This window comes from Gigantopelta aegis, chromosome 2, assembly GCF_016097555.1.
Source record: "Gigantopelta aegis isolate Gae_Host chromosome 2, Gae_host_genome, whole genome shotgun sequence".
NCBI lineage: Eukaryota > Metazoa > Mollusca > Gastropoda > Neomphalida > Peltospiridae > Gigantopelta > Gigantopelta aegis.
The window spans coordinates 53200118-53225008 of NC_054700.1; the positions used below are offsets into that span (position 1 = coordinate 53200118).

Genomic DNA, 24891 nt, shown 5'->3' on the forward strand with positions numbered 1-24891 from the left:
AAATATCGCTAATCAAGATTTTGAAAACAAAATGTTCTCTGGTTTGTATAACAATATACATATATTTATTACATACCCATTAAATCTTACTATATAAATACAGCCCTGAATACAAAAATGAAATACACTTTTCCGTATTCAACTCAACTGCCGGAACTATACTGTATTCAATGCTACTATTTATAGCACATGGTTACCGGGAATGCCCTTCGCGATATGTAAACAAAGTTTGTGCTTGATTTGTTTAAAATGCTATTTTTTGGAAAATTTGAACTGAAAACAGACGAAAACGGTGACAAATATTTACAATTTAATGAGTGCGATATCAAAACTTGAGACGGGAACACTACTAACCAACGAGCTTTTAATCCACGATAGTTAAGGTTGACGACAGTCACTTTTTGGACCCTTGTTTTGGCTTCGTACACAATTCTTATTCTTATTCAATAAATAAAACATCTCCAACCGTAATTTTGTGATATGATATCTTTGACAAAAGGTACCTTTTATTTCGTTCATCTTTCAAAACTTCAAATTAATATTTTGTCCAGAATTATGAAGAAAAAAAAAAGTACCAACCTGTAAACAGTGTTGTCTGCTTGTTATAGAACAAGGTTAGTAGACTAGTTTTTATTTTAATGTGGCGCAGCATTGTAATAATACAGCTAAATTTAAATGACGTCAGTATTCCAATGACATCACTTTGCATCTCTTTACAATAACCATAAACTGGGTACACGACGTTTCCTTTTTGGAAAAATTCCAATGTAAAATTGCTATTGAATTTTTTTTTTTTTAACATTACTAATGCACCTGGATGTGTTTGAACAAAATCTTGTGATTAAAAAATTGTACCTTTTACGAAATATGGATTTCTAGTGAAATTACGGTAAGATATGCTATATTTATTGTGTACGAAGGCAAAACAAGGGTGCGAAAAGTGACTTTAGCAACAATGCCGTCGCATGCATCGTCTCCTCACGTAGAAAACTTGAATGAACTGTCAACCAGATTATTCAGTGGAGCGATTTATGGAGGCACATTTAATATAAACTTAAACTTTTCAGGAACGAATAATTCCATGAACATAAATAAAAGAAAACACACCGATGACGACTCAGACACTGAGTGAACAATTCTTGACATTTTTCTTCGTTGATAAAACTGGCACGCTGAAGGTTTTCTGATGTATTACGAGCAAATTAAATATATTGTTCGTGAATTTTAGCTATTACATTGTCTTTAAAAGGCATTTCAAACAATATCATTAAAATTATAGGTAACTTTTCACTCATTCTTTCTTATTTCTGTTTATTGTTTAAATAGAACTATATTCCTATGTGTAATAATTGGTGGTTCTTCGGTCCGCGTAGTAGCACAGCTGACCTAGTTGTGTAAATTTAGAAATCCCAGTCATTAGCGAGCAGTGTTACAATTTTTTAATTATTATTTGGAGAAAAAAAATCCAATTTAGGGTATGTAATAAATACAAAACTACATATATGTGGTTTTCTGATTTCTGTATTCCACGAGTGTATTTCCTGCAGGAAACCCCGATGCCGCAGGAATACAAAAATCAGAAAACCACATATATGTAGTTTTGTCTGTGTATGATTTGTTTTTGTTATTTAAATTGTTCTTGTATGAATTACTATGTGTAACAACAGAACACAACACATTTGATAAATGAGTTACCATTATGGTCAAAGATTGTAAGTGATGTTGAGAAATGGGTTTGTTTCCCAAATATTAACCTGACCTCTTACTTCAGTTGCCCTCCCCCCCCCCCCCCCCATAAACCTGATCCAAATTTTCTAACAGCCAAAGGCTAGAATTGTCTGCTGTGCCAAGGATATCCAGATCCTATAATATTTTCACATAGATGTTTTCTCTTCACTTGTTATGTATACACATGCACATATTGCTTTGTCATGCAGCCCTTGAAATTCACATCATCTGAGGACGGCAGTTTAATACAGATAATAACAAAGTAAATACCCCACAGTGGTAAAACCATCGTCGCAGATCAGTTATCAAACAGTACATTATGGCAGCACTGCTAATTTCCGTCACCAGTTTCAAGAGCTGTCATTATTTTATAAACAGCATCTAATCTAAACGTGATGTTTTTACTGTGTTCGTTTTGCAACACTTATGAGCAATAGTGAGTATTACAGGCTTATTGTGGCTTATGGTGAATGTATGTTTTCTTAAGTAGGGATTGTTTCTTTTAAAACTTTTTATTCAAAGTTTTGTTTAGAAAATAGCCATTTTAATGAGTAGGAAGGCATGTTAACCAGATGTTCTGAATTTAGTAGTCAGTCTATATTTTTGTCAAAAGTTAACAATTGCCTAATTTAAATATAACATGAGAAGTACATGTATATCTAATTGAATTTTTAAAAAAGTTTGTATATTATTTGTATTTCTACATTGATTAAATAATTTTGTTAATTGGCAGTATACTTAGTAACTCTATTTGCTGTTTTAAAAAAAAAAAAAATTGATTATGTACTTTTCTACATTCTAAGGAATGAAATGACTGAACCTCTCCTTATTAAATTGCCTAGGTCACGGAGACAGTTCGAGCCGTAACCTGCCGAAGCACGTCAAACAGATCAGCGGAGTCGGTCAGGTGGCCTGTGGCAGTTCCCACACACTGGTCGTTTCACAGGATGGTCGAACTGTGTGGTCATTCGGAGGTGGCGAAAATGGTTCGTAATGTTTTATATTAAAATGGATACCAGAGGGCAGAACGTAGTTCAGTGGTAGAGCACTCCCCTAAGGTGCCATGGGTTACAGCATCAATATCCCTCACCTTCCCAATCATAATTTTATGACTGGTACATCAAATCAAATGCTGCGGTATGTGCTGTCATATCTATGGGAAATTGCATATTATCAATATCCCATGCAGTGTTTGAAAAAGAATGTCCTTAAAAAGCAGGAAATAGATTTTCTTTTAATATTAACACACAAAAAAACATAATTATAATAAAATGCTTGTGTTTGGTCTCAGGGCTAGTTCTGGGTTAGCAAAACAATTCACCAAATTAACTTTAAATATGCAAAATCCACTGTTATTTTTTAACAGAATACCAATTGTTACATGCAATTTTTTCACTAAATCAAAATAAAATTTGCCAATTGTTCCTGAAATTCGCAATTTTTGTGAATTTGGCAAGTGGCAGAGCTAGCCCTGGGTCTGTTAAATGTGTGTTGTTACTGTGAAATGTGTGTTGTTACTGTTAAATGTTTGTTGTTACTGTGAAATGTGTGTTAAATGTGTGTTGTTACTGTTAAATGTGTGTTGTTACTGTTAAATGTGTGTTGCTACTGTTAAATGTTTGTTGTTACTGTGAAATGTGTGTTGTTACTGTGAAATGTTTGTTGTTACTGTGAAATGTGTGTTGTTACTGTTAAATGTGTGTTGCTACTGTTAAATGTGTGTTGTTACTGTGAAATGTGTGTTGTTACTGTGAAATGTGTGTTGTTACTGTTAAATGTGTGTTGCTACTGTTAAATGTTTGTTGTTACTGTGAAATGTGTGTTGTTACTGTGAAATGTGTGTTGTTACTGTGAAATGTGTGTTGTTACTGTTAAATGTGTGTTGCTACTGTTAAATGTGTGTTGCTACTGTTAAATGTTTGTTGTTACTGTGAAATGTGTGTTGTTACTGTGAAATGTGTGTTGTTACTGTGAAATGTGTGTTACTGTTAAATGTGTGTTGCTACTGTTAAATGTTTGTTGTTACTGTGAAATGTGTGTTGTTACTGTGAAATGTGTGTTGTTACTGTTAAATGTGTGTTGCTACTGTTAAATGTTTGTTGCTACTGTGAAATGTGTGTTGTTACTGTGAAATGTTTGTTGTTACTGTGAAATGTGTGTTGTTACTGTTAAATGTGTGTTGCTACTGTTAAATGTTTGTTGTTACTGTGAAATGTGTGTTGTTACTGTGAAATGTGTGTTGTTACTGTTAAATGTGTGTTGTTACTGTGAAATGTTTGTTGTTACTGTTAAATGTGTGTTGTTACTGTGAAATGTGTGTTGTTACTGTTAAATGTTTGTTGTTACTGTTAAATGTTTGTTGTTACTGTTAAATTGTTAAATGTTTGTTGTTACTGTTAAATGTTTGTTGTTACAGTTAAATGTGTGTTGTTACTGTTAAATGTTTGTTGTTACTGTTAAATGTGTGCTGTTACTGTTAAATGTTTGTTGTTGTTACTGTTAAATGTTTGTTGTTACTGTTAAATGTTTGTTGTTACTGTTTACTGAGGATGTGTCTCATTCCACTCGTCTGATCTGCAGGTCAGCTTGGCCATGGAGACATGAACCGACAGTATGAGCCAAAAATTATTGAGGCGTTGGTGGGGATGTATATTCAAAAGGTTGTCTGCGGCTGTCAGTTTTCCCTTGCCTTAACATCCACTGGACAGGTAGGTATCTTTTTTCTGTCTTATTGTTACGTACTAAAACCAAAACAGATCATACATGCAAGTACTTTTACTAGGTGGTTATGGGTTTCAAATCTTTCGAAATTGCTTTTCATGTACTTTGACAAATTAAAAAAAAAATGTTGTCATTAAAAATCCATGATTTTAGGGCATGTAATTTTACCCTTCATACCCAGTGGTGGAAACTGCAAGTTAACTGACATTAAATTCGACATTACAGCTTTATACTATACACATACTTTATGATGCTAAGAGTGACTGACATTTGGTCTACAGTATCAATTTTTTTCTTATTTCTGTCTCTCAGTAGATGTAAAAATACAATGAGAAATTACAGTCTGAGATCTATATGTACCGTATATCTTCGCCTGTAAGTCGATCTCGGCTATAAGTCGAGTCCCTAATTTCAAGCCCTGAAAACTTATTTTTTTATTGACCCGTTTATAAGTCGACCCATGAAAAACTACTTATAAATATTGAAATATTTCCTATTTTCAGCACATGAGAACAATAATATTTGAACAAAAGAAAATTATTTTACAAACTTCGGTTTTCACGTTTTGTACATCGCAATATGATCAGACTATTCCAATCAAACTATCATTATTACATAGCATCAAAACGAAATATTCCCTTAGTAGAGAGTGAAAGCTGTTTGACTGTTACTGTATAGTACTGTACAGATGGTTTTGTGCACAGACAACAACTTTATTTATAAACACTGACAACAGATCACTACGATAAAACTGAAAGTATCACGTTTTGCCGCCATATTAATACATGTAAGGAGGATAACTCTGGAAAGTACACTGGTTTTTGTACCAAATGATGTGTGTCCCTATTGCTCTAGATAAGTGAACTGCAGAGATCAGTCTATTTTAAGGGAAAGCTTAGTAATATTCATGAAGTTAATCACCGCCAAAACATTGTTTGAACAACCATTAATGCCAGTGACCAGATTTCAAAATAAACTCAGGCAACAGGTAGTTAGTATTGTTTACATTTTTACTATTAGTTATGACTGTTAATTTAACTAAGTGGACTGTTGTCTTGGCATGTGAGTGAGATCGTACGCCTTTTCGCATAACCAAAACCGTTCTAATGCCAAAAAAAATAGGTTATAAAAAATAAATGTGTCAAATTAACATATTTGAGTATAAATACATGGCATACTTCAACAATAAAACTTGTAAAATAATCCCCAAAACAGTAATATTTTTTGGTGAAATTTTTGTACCCTCTTATAAGTCGACCCCCCAAGTTATAAAATAATTTTTGGGTGAAAAAAATTCGACTTATAGGCGAAGATATACGGTAAGTAAACTGTCCATATTGCAATCATGCAGGTAGACACAATATGTTTGACATTCAATGGCTAATAATTAATAAATCAATGTGCTCTAGTGGTGTTGTTAAACAAAACAAATTTAACTTTTTCATTGCCGTTAAATATATACCTTATACAATACATGCACAGGAACATTTTTTCTGTGAGTATAAATTATGCAAGGCTTCTAGATTATGGTAGCCCCACTACCATGGCTAGTGATATTAAATGTTGGGCTAGTAAATTACGATTGTCATGCCCGACAGCTAGTAAATATTTTGGGTCAAATGGTGCAGTTAAGTCTATTTTGTAAATATACGTATTCAGCCCACACCCAACCCCTCAATGTTAGTGTTTTAAGCTCTATCTTCCTCTTTAGATAACATATTTGATTATTACTAGTATTTAGTAAAATTGTATTAACTTTAAGTAAAGTAGGGCTAGTGAATTTTTAATCGTGGCTAGTAAATTTTAAAAATCACTGATCTCATGGCTAGTGGATTTTATGAAAATTCTAGAAGCCCTGTATTATGGATTGTGTTGGTGATGTCTGCAGTACCATTTTGACTGATTTCGTTGCAGATTTATGCATGGGGAAGTGGTTCCTGTCTAGGCTGTGGTGCCTCTGAGGTGATCAGTTTGCGTCCACGTCTGATCGAGGAGCTACAGAATATCCGTCTGGTTGACATTGCGTCTGGTGACAGCCATTGCTTGGCTCTCACACATGGTAAAGATGGACTACGTTTAATTAACATTTCTTTCCATTTTTTCTTGTTCATTCTGTCATCCTCTGTCCATTTTAGAGCTTAAAATAGGAAGTAAAATTGGCTTGCTTTTTTTTTTAATAGTATGCCAAAAGAAATATGGATGAGTAGAGGATTTGCGACAGTGTGTAATGAATTAGGACCGCTGAAATATATTTTAGAACATTGTATTTTAGAAATCGAAAAATATTTCACTAGCCTGCCTGACCAGAACCAGCCCGCCGGACTTTCGACTAGACTGCCATCCTATATCAAACAGTATTGTTTAACAATATAACACTGTCTTAAATTCAAATGATAGAAATATATGATTAATAATTTTTTTTTTTTTTTAATATTCTGGTAAAGCCAAAGGTTTTTTCTAAACATTTGTCAAATAGATTTACACAATTCAAATGATATTCTGCAGGTATTTAACAGAACAAGCTATATTGGCAACATACTTCTTTCAACATAAACGAGCCATTTCTAGGCAGTATTGGCCTTTCACCAGCTCTGCTTCCAGAATGTAATGCTTGCGCAGTATTGTTGTGTATTTTGTCATGATTCTGAACCATTTGTTTGAATGACTTGGAATTGTGGGATGGCTGATGCGGAGTCATGGATTTGATGCAAAAAAAAAAAAAAATTAGTAAAAAAAGACAGATTTCCCGTCGGACTGGTAGTTGCCTTTTTTAACTCGTTCATTAGAATTCTTACTCACATTTGGCGAGTGGATGAGTTCCCTACTGCACCCCTGTACTAGAATCACAAGATCAGCCTCGGCTAAATAGAAGATGAGATGATCATACATATATATGTCAAACCCTTGGAAAATTCCCTCGTGTTTTTCAGTAATTTTAGCAGGTGAATTTTTATTTCACCTGCTAGGTCTAACAAAAATGGATGGCTTTTGGCTTTTTACAGGCCATTATTTCGATCCCTGCTTTTCTTTCCTGTCTTGTCCACTCTGTGTCTATTCCATGTTGTTTACATTGTATTATTTATCTTGCCTGTAATAAAAACTGAGGTGAGCTATTTTTGTATATCTTAAATTAATGCAGATCCACTTCTTTTTTAAAATATTGTCATTATCAGGGTTGGGAATTCTCCTCGGATCAGCTTTTTCCTCTCATGGAACATTGCGTTTCCTCGCATTTTTATCGTCCTTTCCTTCAAAATGTGTCAGATGGCACAGATGTTAACCTAGGATTTCATGAATTTCAGGGACCCCTCTAGATTTCCTCTTTTTTTACAGTTCACCAATTCCCACCCCTGTATTATAATTACAGTACAGTGATTGCAGTTGGAGGACAATCTTACTTTGAAATTCTCTTTAGACAACAGCATAACATTACTTTTACATTTAGTGTATTAAAATAGTGTAAATACAGTCGTGTAATGTATTGAAGCACATCATTATATTTGAGATATACATAAATTATTTGTCAATACAATATTTATTATAATTAATTAATTTCTTTTCATTATTATTGAAAGAGAATTGCAAATTAAATAAATTTAAGTTTTACGTTGTTTATTCTTAGTTATAAATAGTACTTATTTTATTTATTTATTTATTTTGTACCTAGACAATGAGGTATATGCCTGGGGCAACAATGGCATGGGTCAGTGTGGCCAAGGTCACACCCAAAGTCCCATCACGAGGCCAAGGAAAGTGCTCAGCCTGGACGGTGCGGCTATTCAGCAGATATCGGCCGGCACATCTCACAGTGTGGCTTGGACAACTCTGCCTCTAGACAGGTATATAATATGTAGACATTATTACATGAGCATGTGTGCCATACGAGTGTTACTACATGAGTTGGGAAACTGTTTTATTCCATAAGCAAGAATAATTAAATTTCTGTTACATTTATTACAATTTAACATCATGTAGCAACATGAGTTTGTTCATTTCTCATTGAACGTAAAAATAATGTCATCAGGGAACGTCATATCTTTTGACGTCACTTATTGAGCATTACTGTTTAAGAAGCAAAAAATTATTCAAAATAAAATATGTCCTTTTAGTGTTGAAATTTAATTATAAGTATTGTCTGTTATTTCTTTTACATTTAAAAAAAAAAAAATCATCTGCAAACTTCTGCGAGAATGGCTTCGCCGATTCACACAGTTTGTGGATGATTTTTTTTCCTTCATACCCCAATGAATGTAAAAGGAATAACAGACAATCCTCAATTAAATGATTTGTTGCATACTTTTTAAGAATCATGTAAAGTTATCTAGATATTTTTGTTCAATGTAATTTTTACTGTTTGAATTGCCATAATTAAATTTCCATTGCATTCATTACAATATAACGTCATCCCATTGGTCCAGCTGTAGGAATGCAAGTTTGTTATTTCTTTTCAACATTACCTGTCCTCAACTCCAATATGTATGGACCAGATCACTTGCTGGGTTGGGGGGGGGGGGGGGGGGGGGGGTGCACTTGTTGAGGACAGATAATGTATCTATAAAAGAGAAAACACTCCCAGTTTTTTCCAATTTCTTGATGAATGTAAAAAATAACATTGGGGAACATCATAACTGATGGCGTCGCTTGATATTGATTCTTTGTCTTACTGAGCATTATTGTTTAAGAACCACAAAATAATTTAGTGTTATTATTAGTAAGAATGTTTTAAATTTAATATAAATATTGTCTGTTATTTCTTTTACAGTCATCTGGGTATGAAAAATTATAATTTAGCAAACTTATTTGAGAATGGCTTCGTCAATTCACAGTTTGAGGAGGATTTGTTTTTTGTTCATACCCCCAATGAATATTAAAAAAATAACAGACAATCCTTAATTACATTTACATTTGCTTGTATCTGAACAGTGTGCTGGGGTGTTGTTAACATTCCTCTCTTCTGTGTTTCAGACAAGTTGTGGCGTGGCACAGACCGTTCTGCATAGATCTTCAGGAACACACGTTCAAGCTACTGTGTAATTTCCTCGAGCGGTATTGTGATGACTTCAACAATGACATTCCACCTGCACCTTTTCAAACAGAGCAGTGAGTGTTAGCTTCATTAGTAAGCCACCTACCATGGTTATTAGGCAGTGTAGAATGCTTTCAGATAAGACAGCTTTCTTTTTATTGATACCAAACACAATGTTGTGCTTCAATTATCGATTTTTGTTAATCCAATGTGTTTCTGGATCCTAGCGTTTATAATAACTCATAATTAATTTTTGCCCTACACTGAAAACTTGGGCTAGCAGCCGTAAGCATATTTGTTTTGGTGGTGGAGGTGGTGGAGATGGTGGAGAAATAGTTTTTGAACTTGTTCTTTTATCACAGACATTTAAAAGAGAAACAAAGACATAACAAACAAATATTTTTGGGACATCACAAACATATAGTTATGATGATGACATCATTTTGAGAAGCAGCATCATTAATATAATGTCGCTTCCCCAGTCTTAGCTCTGTGTCATTTTATCATCTCCTTCTGGTTACATTTGAAACGTTTTGACACAGTCCTTGTTAGCCTATTCATAAAAATAAATGACAGGACAACTTTCCATGCTGTGTAAAAATTATCACAAATTTTGGGATATTAATTAGATGCATGTATGGTATTGTTTTTGGATATTGATCAGATACATAATTTATATGGTAATGTTTGTTTCTTTTCAACATCACCTGTCCTCAAACTAGTGCATATTCCCCTAAGGATAGTAGTCTGGTTCGAACATCCCAACAGCCAATGGGATGACCTAAGATTCTTTTACTGTGTTCCCTTTCCTGTTCCGGTCACATGACTGTAACTTAATTTTCCCTAAGCGGATCGCACAGAGAACTGGAAGCGGGGAGGCCGGGTGGATGTATCTATAAAAGAGAAAACACTCCCAAGTTTTTTCCATTTCTTTTCAACATCACCTGTCCTCAAACTAGTGCAGCATTCGACAGCAGGTGGTGGGTTTCGTATTCCGAAGATGCACATATCTTCTCCTCATAGACCAGTAATAATGTGACACAGTGGAAGAAAAAGGCCAGCATGGGATGCCCGGAACAGACCAAAACCTGTGCTGTTTGTATTGACAGTGGTAATGGTGGCATCCATCAGTGATGTGGAGGAACGAACCTGCGTAGTATGTATAGAATTTTAGGCCATCCCATTGGCTGTTGGGATGTTCTAACCAGATTACAATTCTTAGGGGAATATGCTCTAGTTTGAGGACAGGTGATGTATCTATAAAAAAGAAAACACTCCAAGTTTTCTCCATTTTCACATATTTCAGAGAACATCAGCGGTTTGTGTTGTTGTGTCTGAAACTATTGCGTTCACACCTTTCATTGGCTGTTGCTGGAGGTTTGGGTAGTGAGGTGTTCGGCAAACAAACTCGGCCACTAAGAAATCTTCTGTTTAGACTGATGGATACCACCACCCCGGCATCTATTCATGAGGTACGTATTGAACGTCAAACAAACCATGTTTTAACTTGGGTAAGGATCGAAATAAGTAAGCATTTTAAATAATTTATTGAATTGTGTTAGGAGAAGTGTTATAAATCAGTTATTAACTCATTAAGCCATTCAATTTGAAAGCTTTCTTGTGGAGAGTATTTAATTTTGTTAACCACTCCAATAGGGGGTCGGACGTAGCCCAGTGGTAAAGCACTGGCCTGATGCCTGGTCGGTCTCGTATCAATCCCTGTCAGTGGGCCCATTGGGCTATTTCTGGTATATCAAAGGCTGTGGTATGTGCTAATTACAAGCCTTCAGAAGGAAATGATTTATTTAACGACACACTCAACACATTTTATTTATGGTTATATGGCGTCGGACCTATGGTTAAAGACCAAACAGATATTATGGGAGGAACCCGCTGTCGCCACTTCATGGGCTACTCTTTTTGATTAGCAGCAAGGCATTTTTTATACGCACCATCCCATAGACAGGATAGCATTTACCATGGCCTTTGATGTACCAGCTGTGGTGCACTGGCTGGAGCAAGAAATAGCCCAATGGGCCCACTGACAGGAATCAATTCTAAACCAACCGCGCATCAAGCGAGCACTTTACCACTGGGCTAAGTCTCACCCCCATGCTAATTACAAAGTAACTATATATTATAATTAATATGTCATTGAGTGTTATAGTTATAATAACATATATGTATTTAATCCTTTTGTAGGCTGTAGGAGACACGCTTTCTATTGGAGCCCCTCTGTTGCTGCCCCCACTGAGAGAAAGAATGGAACTGCTCCACACTCTTCTACCTCAGGGTCCAGGCTGTTGGGAGAGCTTGACCAAAGGGCAGGTAAATCTTGTATAGACATTACAAGACTGCGTACAAAGAATTATTATATTTATTTGTTTGTTTGCTTCTTTTTGTTTCATGTCAGAGTTCAAACGTGATATAGAGAAGATCCTTTGGCAGCGATGGTGACAGTATCTACTTTTAATTAGCATTTAAAGTATTGAACAAAAGTCGAGTCACAGAACCTAGTTTCAACCTGTTAAAAATAGACACTAAGTTTGGTTAATTTACAAACCTGTAACACATCTGGATAAAATTGCAATAGAGTGAAACAAGAGTATTTGACGTTGAAATGGGGAAATACCCTCTAAAAATAAACCTGTACTTCATGGAGTTACATATGTTGTTAGAATTATAAAAAAAATTCATTTCATATCATGACATTACAAACACCAGGATGACCAGAAACACTTTGGATGTACGGAAATGAATATTCTAAACAACAAAATCTAACTAATGGCTGATCTCAATTATCAAAATGGCACTTATAGTAAAAAAATATGTCGTAGTGTTTAAAAACTTGGGTCTGTCACTTTAACCAAACATTGATTTTGATTTTAATTTTAATTTCAATTTCAATTTCAATTTCAATTTCAATTTCAATTTCAATTTCAATTTCAATTTCAATTTCAACTTCAACTTCAATCTCTCTCTCTCTCTCTCTCTCTCTCTCTCTCTCTCTCTCTCTCTCTCTCTCTCTCTCTCTCTCTCTCTCTCTCTTGTTACATGTATTATGTTATGACACGCCTTCCCAAAATGACGTCACTCGTTGGTCACATGAAATTGTTATGACATACATGTGTTGTTTTGTTATATTTCCCTATATATCTTGAACTGTGTTGATAATAAAAGAAAATAGCAATCCTAAAACTATATGTTTGACTTTGTTTGTGTTTCCCTAGAGGATGCAGTTGGATATTATTCTGACCAGCTTGCATGATGACCAGGCTATAGCCGGTGTGCTGGGCCTGCCATGTCTACTCTCGTGTAAAGAGGCGGGCGACAAACTTTGGCTGGCCGAGCTACTCATGAAGACCATTCTCAGGAATCTCGCATCCCATACAGTCAGTATTAATAGAATCTATCACCATTGTGAGGTATAGATCAGGCAATTCCAACCCGAGGGACAAAAACATTTTGTCCCGAGCGTTGGAATTGCCGTATCTATACCTCACAACGGTGATCGATTCTTTTTCTTGCCCATTTAATTACAGTAACAAAACATTAATTTTGTAAGCTACGTACGGTTTGTTTATTGTTGAACGATTCGTAAACATTTCACCTACAAACAATGAAACTCGTTTAATCATATGCTAAAAATTATAGTCCAACTTATGCAATGACATAAAAATGCAACAACTTAATAAATATAAAGTTAAAAATATTGATTTGTTTAAATATTTTTAAAACAATGATACAACGTGAAATGGCAAACAGAATTTTGAAAACCATGAGTTAAGACGTCAGTCGTTGTAAAACATGAGTTATGACATCACACGTATGTAGAAATCATCTAGCCCTCGGGTCAGACAGATTTATTTAGCTGTAGGGTCAGACAGATTTTTCTAGCACCAGGCAAAACCTGGATAACCCTGTCCAGTGGGGGGACGGGTCATTTCCCAAATTTGGTTCTGACTTTTGGGAAATTTAGTGTTAACTATTTTATATTAAATGTGGAATATTTTGTTAATTAAAAAAAAGTTTGTAAGCATAAACAGAAAATATTCAAAATAATTGGACACGGTTGAGATGGGTTTCAAGATGACAAATTCCATTTGTCAAAAATTTTGGGTAACACAACCACATATACCTAATATAGGTAACACAACCACATATACATCATATAGGTAACACAGAGTTGAAGTAACAAACAATGTAGTTAATATTTAAATGTAGTCAGAATATTTAAAAATCTCTGAAACGCATAGCCATCATGAATTTATATTCGCCAGTTGTGTTTTATTTCATATGCAAATGTTTGTTACAACTATTTTATTAAAAACAATACAAATAATTGAAATCAAGTTTTAATACTGTTATCAGTGTGTTTTATTTTGCAGGAAAAAGTCCTCACAGCGTTTGAAAGTAATGGAGGAAGCTTACCAAAGAACAGTGCAGAGGCGTCGCCACCCTCTCACCTGCACACTCTCCTCTCGTCCCTACAGAAACACCTGCTGGCTTTCTGCTTTACCAAGTCATCCGACAACGCTGCCTTGGTAACGTTGTAGACAGTTACATTAGTCAAAACTGTTTAAAAACAAAGCTTCTCTTCTTTTTAATATAATTTTTAATTGTAAAGTATTTTGGTCTATTATTGTAGTATATTTTGGTCTAGTATTGTAATCTATTTGAACTGTCACATTTTTTACAATTTCTTACTTGGAATATCAACTGTCACACAAACCATGTATTTCTGGTCATTCAACGGTTTATTTTATCTTAGGGTCCATGCTTATAAAACTGTAAAGTGTAGACTCATATCTCTGATAATGTCCACGCATGCAGTTTGTACGATGTTCCAATAACTGTAAAGTGTAGACTCATATCTCTGATAATGTCCACGCATGCAGTTTGTACGATGTTCCAATCAATTTAAAGTCTGAGTTTAATAAGAATCTTGAGTCTACACTCTAAAAGTTTTTAATAAGCATTGGGGCAGATATACTGGGGTTGGGATGTAGTTCACTGGTAGAGTGCTCTAAGGTGCAGTGGCTTATGGGATAGGTTACTGACTTTATCCTGGGGTGGGACGTAGCCCAGTAGTAAAACGCTCACTTGATGCGTGGTCAGTCTGGGATCGATCCCATCGGCAAGCCCATTGGATATTTCTCGTTCCAGCCAGTGCACCACAACTGGTATATCAAAGGCTGTGGTGTGTACTGCTCTCTGTGGGATGGTGCTGATAAGAGATCCTTTGCTGCTAATAGAAAAAGAGTAGCCCATGAAGTGGCGACAGCGGGTTTCCTCTCTCAATTACTGTGTGGTCCTTAACCATATGTCTGACGCCATATAACCGTAAATAAAATGTGTTGAGTGCATCATTAAATAAAACGATTTCCTTCCTGAGTTTATCCCCATCTTAACTGGTGCCCCATGACTAGTACATCAAAAACCATTGTATGTACTGTTTGCGTGTATGGGAAAGTGCAAATAAAGGATCACTTATTACTTTATTTGGGAGGAGTAGCTTGTGTGATGGCTGCAGGTTTCTTCTCTTTTTTTGAACAAGTGTTGAAAGAACCATAGGTTAGACACCAAGCAGCAGTACATGTAGCTTAAAATGTGTTAAAGTGTCGTTAAACAAATATTTCTTTCCTCTTTTTCTTTTTGTAAAATTGTACAGTTACATTTACTTTAGTAAACTTCCATATAAAAGTGAAGCTCCTAGTTTTTCATATAATTGTAAAATAATTTGTTTAATAGAGCATTTTAGTTCACTCAAGCTGTCACATTATTTACAATAATTCTTGCTTTCAGTATTAATAGCTACATAATTCATGGTCACTCTTAGCAGAGACCTATTGTAATCATTGGAATTATTATTATCATTTATTATTCCATCATACTGTTTATTGTATCTCAAATATCCTGATGTCTTAAACAAACATTCCTTCCCTTTACTGGTTTTACTGGAGATAAATTCATACGTGTTGTTTTTTTAAATTATTTGCAGGTTCGACCGGTCATCACCCACCTAAATAATCATCTGTCGTTACTTCTGTCCATGTGTGGGGAAATCTTCTCACGCACCACACAGATTGTACACAATTTATCCAGTGTCCCTGACCTTTGGGAGAATATTGAAGGTACACATTGCTGTATTTGCCATACTTTTATATTCAGTGAAACCCCTCTAAGCCGGATACTCACAGGACCAGGTAAAACATCTGGTTTTTAAGGGTATCCAGTTTACTGAGGTTTTAAATTCTTGGTTATATAATTCTGTTTTGTACTAGCTATATCCAAAATCATTGTTTTCGGAAAAATGTGTTAATAATATTATGTAGGTCTAAAACTTCTGAGAAGTCAGAAATGAAAGCAATTTCATTTATGTAATATGAATCTCTATAGTTTTTTTTATCACTTCTGTTATATAACATGGTATGTCTGCCAAAATAACACACAAGATCTCCAAACAAAACCCCAAGAACTTTGAAGATCTTTGTTTTAAAAGGAAATAAATTCAAAAGAGTGACCAAAACATAACTTGTCTTGGTTGTTGGCCATCAATTAAATCAGTATATTAGAAGGAGAGAACCGGTCAATATTGTTAGTGGTCGATCACAATAAAACCATGTACACTGGACTGTCCAAACCAGAATCTGTCTAAACCGGCATTATTTGTAAACCGGTATAATTTTAAAGTCCCGTTCAGCTACCGTTAATTTATTAGGAACAAAACTCTGCCTACACCGAATGCTGTCTATTCCGGACTTCGGATGCAAATTCAGGAACAAAAGAACAGTTTATATTGTAATTAGCTCTGTCTACACCGGCACACAATCTTACCTCTACTGTCTGCCAGTGGTCACCTTTTAAACAATGGTGGCAGTTCCCAAGTAATTAACTCTGTCTACACTAGTACGCAGTCTTACCTCTACTGTCTGCCAGTGGTCACCTTTTAAACAAGGGTGGCAGTTCCCAAGTAATTAAGACACCAGAGTGTTTAGAAATAATCACGCCTCTTTAAAGGTTTAATAAACAAAGCACGCATGTAACGGGTGTAGGTAGGAAGATAAATAGGATTATTATTTGTTTGTGTTCATACTTGCATTGCATAATACCGATCTGTTTAAAACAATAAAACTATAAATGTTAATATCCCACTTTCAAAAGTCGAGACTGAACCTGTGTCCCAAACCATTTCTCACTGACGACCCGCCGTATTTTGTTTATCTTGAGTTTGATAGGTTTCTTAGAAACACAAATATCTTTCAGGTGTTTATCAATCACTAAAACAAGCATTGCTTCGCCTTGCATTTACAGAAGTCTTACACATAGTCCAAACATTTGGTTAATATGACTTTTATTTACTTTGGTATTTTCTGATCAATAGGCCTATATCGCAAGAACCGTAACTCTGGATGAACTCTTGTCTACACCGGCACTCTCTCTAAACTGGCATATTTTATCAGTCCCATGTGAATCCAGTTTAGACAGAGTCCACTGTTCTAACTCAGCCCTGTTTCCGTGTGTTTCAGAGATCCTCCTCGGTTCCCCGGTTGGCGGAATGCTGCTGCATGTTCTCCACTGGATGCTAGTGATGCCCAGCAACCATGTCAGTTTCCTGCTGCAAGATATTCTGGCTCTCTTGACCTGCATCGACAAGCTCTGCAAGGCGTTGCCACACATACACACACTGGAACAGGTGGAATTAGATCCTCAGCAAGGTACGTCATGCTCTTGCACCCAAGTTCGAACAAATTTAGATCTCGGATTATTTAAAGGGACTGTACTGAGTGTGCTGCCCTTATGACATGTTTACGACTAACTGATCCTTTTTGATGACTAAAATTACATATTAAAGACTTTTTTCTTCTTCTTTTTTTGAATATTAATATCTGTATTTTTGTCTTACTAATGTTTGTAGTAGCCCAAACCAGATGTTATTTTACCAATACTTTTGTATGTACGAAAAAATACATCTTAAGAAAAAAATGAATAATGACTGCTACAAGAAATATAATCCTACACTATTTTCCGTTTTTGTTATATAGTTTATAAAAAATGTATTCCACTTTCTTTCTTTCATTCAATACATATATTGAAACAACTTGTATCTAAATGAATGGTCACTCATGTAGTACAGACACTTAGCTAGGCCAAAATTTAAGACAGGCACACAAAACACAAGGCTTCAAATAGGGGTGGAGAGGAGTGCTGGTGACGTGCCATATAGTGTGAATTGACGTTACTCTTAGATGGTTCACTTCTTGCATGACAAATTCAATTTGGACTTGGATTCGGAGGGTGGGGGAATGTACCCATCCCTGGAGATGACATTTTACAATATTAAATTGTTTTGGTTTGCAAATATTCAGTGATATATGAGTTGATGTGTATACCTGGCTATGTACCCGAGCCCCGTTTTACGAAGCAACATTAGCGTTAAGATCACCTTATGTGCATAACTACCTAATGCAATTAAGATAATCTCAAGGCTAAAATTGTTTTGTAAAATGGGCCCACAGTAGTATTCTCTGTATGATAAATGTTGTTATGTTTGACCCCAGAGAGTGAGCGCGATCTTGGCTGGATGTGGCTGGTAGACATGGAGCGGGCGTGCTCCCTGGTGGTGGGGACCAGTATTGGACAGATGCTGCTCGGCCCTCCAGACACCCCCGAGGAACGAAAGTGCTCTCTCTGGCTGCAGAGTTCGCTGCTTAGCAACGGCTTGGAGATGCCTTACAGCCAGTTTGGTACGGAGATTCAGATTACATAATTAGGAAGAGTTCATTTCCAAAATGCTATAAATTCATTTACATCATTGTGCAAAAACATGACTTTGCGGCAACATGACAAAGTGTGTATCGAGCGAAACACAGTTTTATCATCCTGGTCAGTGGACATAGGTCACGTTACGACAGAAACTTTATTGTCATATTGTTGAATACTTTCACCGCTAACTCTAAAATTTGGCATATATCGTATTTTGAAAATGAAGGTGGATAGGGTTTGTACACATGTCAAACTCAGCTTATGAAAAATGCAACAGGATCTGCATTTTTTAATTTGTTTTTATAAAATAGACTGGATTTGATCTTAAATGCTGAAAAAAAAAGCCAATCTTTTATTTACATATTTTATTTATTAAGTATACAATGTAGTTTGTAACTTTTTAATGATCAATTCAGCTCATATTTTAAATGGGAATCATATAAGAATATGACCTAACAAAAACACTGTGCTTCGGGTAACATGCCCCCAAAAAAGGTTAGGCTAGGTCGGCTTATTTTGTGATTATTTATTTATTTATTAAAAAAATTCTCGCCTCTTTTTGTCTGTTCATTAATAAAAATAATAATTTTTAAAATTTACTTCAAAAACATAGCAGGGTCGTCCATTTTGTCTAGATAGGGTCGGTTCCCAGATATACACAAATTTATTTTTCAAGCTGTGCACTTTAACTCTAACCAGTGTTTAATTTTTTCCAGAAAAAACTTCCAAACGTCTCTTTGACTATTACATCGAATCGAATAAACGTAGGTACAGTGGGAGCTTCGACATGAACCTTGACCCAGCTATTGTGATGCTTCTTGACCTGGCCATGGGTGCTCAGACTGAGTCTGTTCAGCGGGCCTTGGGGATGATGGTCGACTATGCTGAACACCACGGTAAGTGGGTTTTTTTGGTATTTTTTTTTTTTTTTTAATATCTTTTTTTATATTTCACTTTTTAAATGTTTCAGCAATATCATTACAGACTGTATGCTGTGCCATAAGGCAGAGGTCAGAGGTCAGGTGAATAAGGATTCTTGAAAATGGAAAATTACTATTCTTTATATTTTATTTATTTATTTATTTCAACTTATTTTCGTGCTTATATCCAATTAAGGTTCAAGCACGCTGTCCTGGGCACACACCTCAGCTATCTGGGCTGTCTTTCCAGGACAGTGTGTTAGTTGTTAGTGGTTAGTGAGAAAGACGAGGGTGTAGTGGTCTTACACCTACCCATTGAGTCATTAAAACTTGCTCTGGGTGGGAGCTGGTACCGGGCTGCGAACCCAGTACCTACCAGCTTTATGTCTGATGGCTTAACCATGACACCACCGAGGGTTGTGTCTTCATATTATTTGTCCTCTGCCAGTCCATCTAGAGTGGACTACCATATATCACTGTGTATTAGCCGAATCTGTGGATAGGCCAACCCCTTAGTTTACCCCTCAATCTCTGGTACAAAAAGGTTGACATATAAGCCGACTCAACTTTTATGTAGTTGAACCGGACAAAAATATAGATATATTTAAAAATTACTAAATGTTTGAATATCCAATATGTGATGATTAATAAATCAATGTGCTCTAGTGGTGTCCCGTCAGACTAAAGAAACTTTAACTTTGTAGTGATGCTATGTTTCTGTTGTATTTGTCAGACCTAGACACCAGTGATTTGCAGGAGGAGCCTCTGCTGGACATGGTGGGGAGATTCTATTTGGCAGCACTCATCAAACATCTCAATTTAACCAAGACCGCACTTGAAGGAGAAAAGTATGTAAAATATTTACAGGGCTGGGTTTTTTTTTGGGGGGGTGGGTTTAAATAGCAGGCCATAAGAAATATAACCTGCTAAAAAATATGCCCTGCTGGATATAAAAAAGCACGGGCGAGTGGAAGGTTTGGGATAGTGTGGAAAATTAGGATCTCCGACATGTGTTTTAGAACATTATGAAATTAAAATATGACAGAATCATGAGATCAGCTTCTGCTAAATACAAGATGAGATGATCGTATAATGTCATACATCTGTCTCTTGAAAGATCACCTGTGATTTTTTTGTGTAATTTTAGCAGGTGAATTTTATTTCACCTGCTAGGTGTAAAAATGGACTGTTTTTCACTGTGGGTTCTAATCAGTTATAATAATTATAAATTAATCTGCCTGTGTGTTAGAATACTGAATGGATTGTTTTTCACTTTCCACAGGCCACTATTTTGAGCCCTGATTAATGTTACAGTTGGTTTATATATTATTTAGAACAAAAATGTATTGATTTGGTCAATATGCAGTACCTACATCAAGTAGTTAAAGAATCGACTTAGACTAGTAGTTGAAACGACACCCCAGCACGAAAAATACATCGGCTATTGAGTGTCAAAACTATGGTAAAGGCAAAACCTAGTGATTTTTTTCAGTTTTTTTGTTTTTTAATGATAACGGTATGTACTAAATAACATCTGGTTCAGAGTTTTCTAAGTTCACCTAACTTTACATAGTGTATTAAATACTGCCACACCTGACATTGGTGAGATGCAACAGGACATGTTGTAAAACTTTGTGTTTTCCTGCCTTTAAATTCCTATAAATTGTGAATTGACCTTAGGATAGTATTAGTGTGTATTTGATACTGTTGTGTTGGGTGCTTCTAAAACTTGGATGACAAATTTTGTGCAGACTTCAGAAGTCAGTGACTCTTCTTGTTATCTCCGAAACTAGCAATATAACCTCCATGTTTTTCTAATTTACTTTAAAGGTGAGTGTTTGTGGTATTATAATTATTTATATCTTTGGTGTATATGTCGATTGAAATATTGCATATAGCAGCTTTAGCCATCTATATTATATGGTAAAGCGCTCATCTGATATGCTGTCTGTCTAGAATCAATCCCCACCAGTGGGTCCATTGGGCTATTTCTCATTTCAGCCTATGCACCACGACTGGTATATCAAAAGACCGCGATATGTGCTATCCTGTCTGTGGGATGTTGCGTATAAAAAATCCCTTGCTACTAATGAAATAATGTAGCGGGTTTACTTACTTTGTTTGACACCTAAATAGCCGATCTCTATTTTTGTGCTGGGGTGTAGTCAAAAATTCATTCATTCATTCATTCATTCCTCTCTAAGACTATATGACAGAATTACCAAATGTTTGACATCCAATAGCAGATGATTAATAAATCAATGTGCTCTAGTGGTGTCGTTAAACAAATCAGACTTTTAACTTGAATCGTAATTGTATTCAGTTGTTTATATGGGTTGTTTTATTTCCAGACCTACAAAAAGACTGGCAGCGGTGTACTACAATGTGTATCAACTCCGAAGCAAGATTTTGTCATACAAGCAGCCTGGAGGTTCACAGTCGACAAAGTCGGAAAGTGATCCGATAGGCAAATTCTCCGACATCGATCTTGGCGAATCTGGCCATGACATTGCAGAAGACACAGAGTATTCTGATCAAGTCCGAAATGATTCTGATGGTTTGTACACCAAATCCTTTATATGCCAATTTCAGGCCTTTGAAAATTGTGAGAGCGATAGTTTCGTTTGTGTGTAGCTTGCGTAGGTATAGTTTGCATAACCCATTTTTCGTTTGCACATTGAATTTATGACATCATTTACATGTTCATCACTTCATGATTTACGTAAAAACAAAATGGGTTACCTGAAATTGTTTTTGTGTAACCCATAAATGGCTTACGCAATTTTTCAATCTTAGAGGCCTGAATTTTCAATCCTTATTGATTAGTATTTCATCCACATCTCAAGGTCTCTCAGCTGTTATTTGTCATTTGTGGATATTAATTTGAAGTTGAATTTTGGGAAAGTATTTTAATATAATTTTCACAGTAGCCAATTTGAGACTAACCTTTATTTTGATGATATGTAAATTGAATTTGCTGACATATTTCTGAAGACTTACTTAAGAAGAGGGTGTTTATACATTTAAAATTATACAATATATAAGAATTTTTTTGTATTTTTTTGTGCATTTATTGATGTATAACAGTCACAAATTGTATAAAATTCAGAGGCACAACAAAGTGATTTTATACTAAATTTGTCATTGTTGTATATTGATAAATTCACAAAAAATGACACACAAAAATTATAACTACAAACACTTCTTGCGAGTTAAAAATACAAAACAAATCAGTTTTGAGCATCTTTCCCATGCCCAGTTTTACATAATGACATCCCATTTGACATGATGACATTATGTTCTGAGGTTTATCAAAGGATAACATTCAGGTTTTTCAGTGACATCATCCAATCAGAACAGATTAAATCGTATATCTGTAGGAAGTTTGCATTTATAAAAGATTAGATTTTATAAAAAGCAAGGAGAAGGAGGGATATGTTAGTTTTAAAGTAGTTTTAAAAGATGTTCCTTTAGTTAAGAAAGTTAATTAATAAAATTAAATATATCGTAATATGTTTACTATTTAAGTATAAGATCATTATCTTGTACTGCAAGTATGTGTTTTTCTTTTCAGGAGAAGGTGAAACAGTCAAAGTTTCCAAAAAATCTGAGCAGAAAAACATCACTTACGAAGATCTCTGTCAAGCAGTTATACATCGATGTGCTTTCCTGCTCCTTGGGGTCAAGGCTTTTGGAGGTTATTGTTTGCTTTAAATATTTTACTTACTCAGAGAATCACACTCATGTAATAGTTGTCATATTTTCATATATCAACGGATGATGTTTTAGAACATGCTATTTTTTCCTACAGATAGTATTGTTTTACTTTTTAGTTTTGCTGTAGGGTTCATTCAAAGTTATCAACAGTTTTACAAATATTCAATTGTTTTTGGCTACACCACTCCCAATTATATATTTTTTAATTTGACCTGGAATATTTTAAAATTGGAAATTTTATGGTTTTGCATTAAAAGTGTACTCTGCCATTAAGAATACACATACCCCAACCCGATACATATTAAAATACTGATAAACAACGAACAGTGCCATAAAGCATTCAAAAGGCAAAGAATTTTTTTTATGTATTATGCACTTAATATTGAGTGACCTGGTAATATTTAACACAGTGTATAAAATTTGGATTTAAAGCAATTCACTGAATAAAAAATTATCACTTCACACAAAGAATTCAGTATTCTAACACACAGGCAGATTAATTTATAATTATTATAACTGATTAGACCCCACAGTGAAAAACAGTCCATTTTCACCTGGTAAAATTACACAAAAAATCGCAGGTGATCTTTCAAGAGACAGATGTATGACATTGTATGATCATCTCATCTTGTATCTAGCAGAAGCTGATCTCATGATTCTGTCATATTTTAATTCTATAATGCTCTAAAATACATCTCGGAGGTCCTACTTTTCCACAGACTGTCCCAAACCCTCCAGCAGGGCATACAGTGTCAAAAAGCCCATCTGTCATATGTTGGTTTACGTGATGTAACTTTGATTATAAAATATTTTACATGATCAGGGCGTTGGTAATGGTCTTTTAGAACTCATTATTTAGTTAATGTTATAAATTTTTAGATGATGAACAGTCGATAGCAAGCAAGATCAACATAGATGCCCACAGTTCTCTTGAACTAGATAAAGGTGAGTAACAAAAATGTAATAATGTAATGAATGAATGAATGTTTAACGACACCCCAGCACGAAAAATACATCGGCTGTTGGGTGTCAAACTATGGTAATGTAATAATGTATACAGGGGTCGAAATTGGCTGAAATTCCTGCTGAACATTCAGTCCTGCAAGCTTCATATTCTACTGTCCTCATTCGAAACCAGCTGGACCAAATATGATTATGTGTTATAATTACAGAAATAACAGAAATAAATATCAATAGGTCAACTTATGATTAAATGAGTTTGTAAGCGCAGTGTTTACAGTGAGTGAAGAAAGAAAGTATAGCTTTTAATTTACTTTTGTAATTAAGTAGCCAAGAAAAAAAATCAATCACTTGTCAGGTAAAAATGATTATGCCACTCATTTGATAAGTAGGAGACCACTATAACACTTCTGTGTCACTTACATAGAGAATACTAAATGAGTTCCCATGTGAGACCGTTTATATTATAACAAGTGTATTTTTAATCATACAGTACTCACTTTTAGCTCGTGATGTATGATTAAAAACACACAAATTGTAATATAAACAGTCTCACACAGGAACGAGTATAAGTATATTATTTATTACACCGCACATTAATGAACAAAAATCACACAAAATAACTAGAGAAGACATGAAAATGCATTGATTAAAGACCGGGAAAATGACGTCACTTACCAAATGACATCATTTAGCAAAATGTTGTGGCTACTTCATTTAGCTACTGTAGAATACTTTATTTTCGCGGGATAAAATGTTCGCGATTTAATGAAAATGGGTCAATTCGCTAACATTTATTTTCGCGAATCCCCCAACCCCCATCAATAAAAAAACGAAGTACAGATGTCAATAATTTTGTTTTAAAAATGGAACTCAGTTTTGCCGGTTGTTACGCTAATCTGTAGAACTAATCCTACATGTACACACGAGTGCTATACACATAAAACAATAGTTTTCCTGCTTTAACCAATCAAGACTTTATTGTTTACAAGTTGCTTTACGTATGCAGTTTTTCTTAATCCTTATAATTGTTATAAAAACAAAAACCGAAAA

At 35.1% G+C, this 24891-nt stretch overlaps 1 protein-coding gene across 2 annotated transcripts in view; it reads left to right on the top strand.

Annotated features, from left to right (window-relative positions):
• LOC121387076 (probable E3 ubiquitin-protein ligase HERC1) overlaps nucleotides 1-24891 on the top strand; it is a 130504-nt gene that overhangs the window by 14306 nt on the left and 91307 nt on the right. For both annotated transcript variants that reach the window (XM_041518088.1, XM_041518098.1), the window contains exons 8-24: nucleotides 2571-2714; nucleotides 4309-4436; nucleotides 6364-6508; nucleotides 8117-8288; nucleotides 9415-9549; nucleotides 10782-10947; nucleotides 11678-11803; nucleotides 12706-12867; nucleotides 13864-14019; nucleotides 15477-15609; nucleotides 17005-17193; nucleotides 18037-18222; nucleotides 18958-19137; nucleotides 19895-20009; nucleotides 21513-21718; nucleotides 22736-22858; nucleotides 23758-23823. In XM_041518088.1, coding sequence (XP_041374022.1) covers nucleotides 2571-2714; nucleotides 4309-4436; nucleotides 6364-6508; nucleotides 8117-8288; nucleotides 9415-9549; nucleotides 10782-10947; nucleotides 11678-11803; nucleotides 12706-12867; nucleotides 13864-14019; nucleotides 15477-15609; nucleotides 17005-17193; nucleotides 18037-18222; nucleotides 18958-19137; nucleotides 19895-20009; nucleotides 21513-21718; nucleotides 22736-22858; nucleotides 23758-23823 — 2532 coding nt within the window. The remainder of the gene's footprint in view (nucleotides 1-2570; nucleotides 2715-4308; nucleotides 4437-6363; nucleotides 6509-8116; nucleotides 8289-9414; nucleotides 9550-10781; nucleotides 10948-11677; nucleotides 11804-12705; nucleotides 12868-13863; nucleotides 14020-15476; nucleotides 15610-17004; nucleotides 17194-18036; nucleotides 18223-18957; nucleotides 19138-19894; nucleotides 20010-21512; nucleotides 21719-22735; nucleotides 22859-23757; nucleotides 23824-24891) is intronic.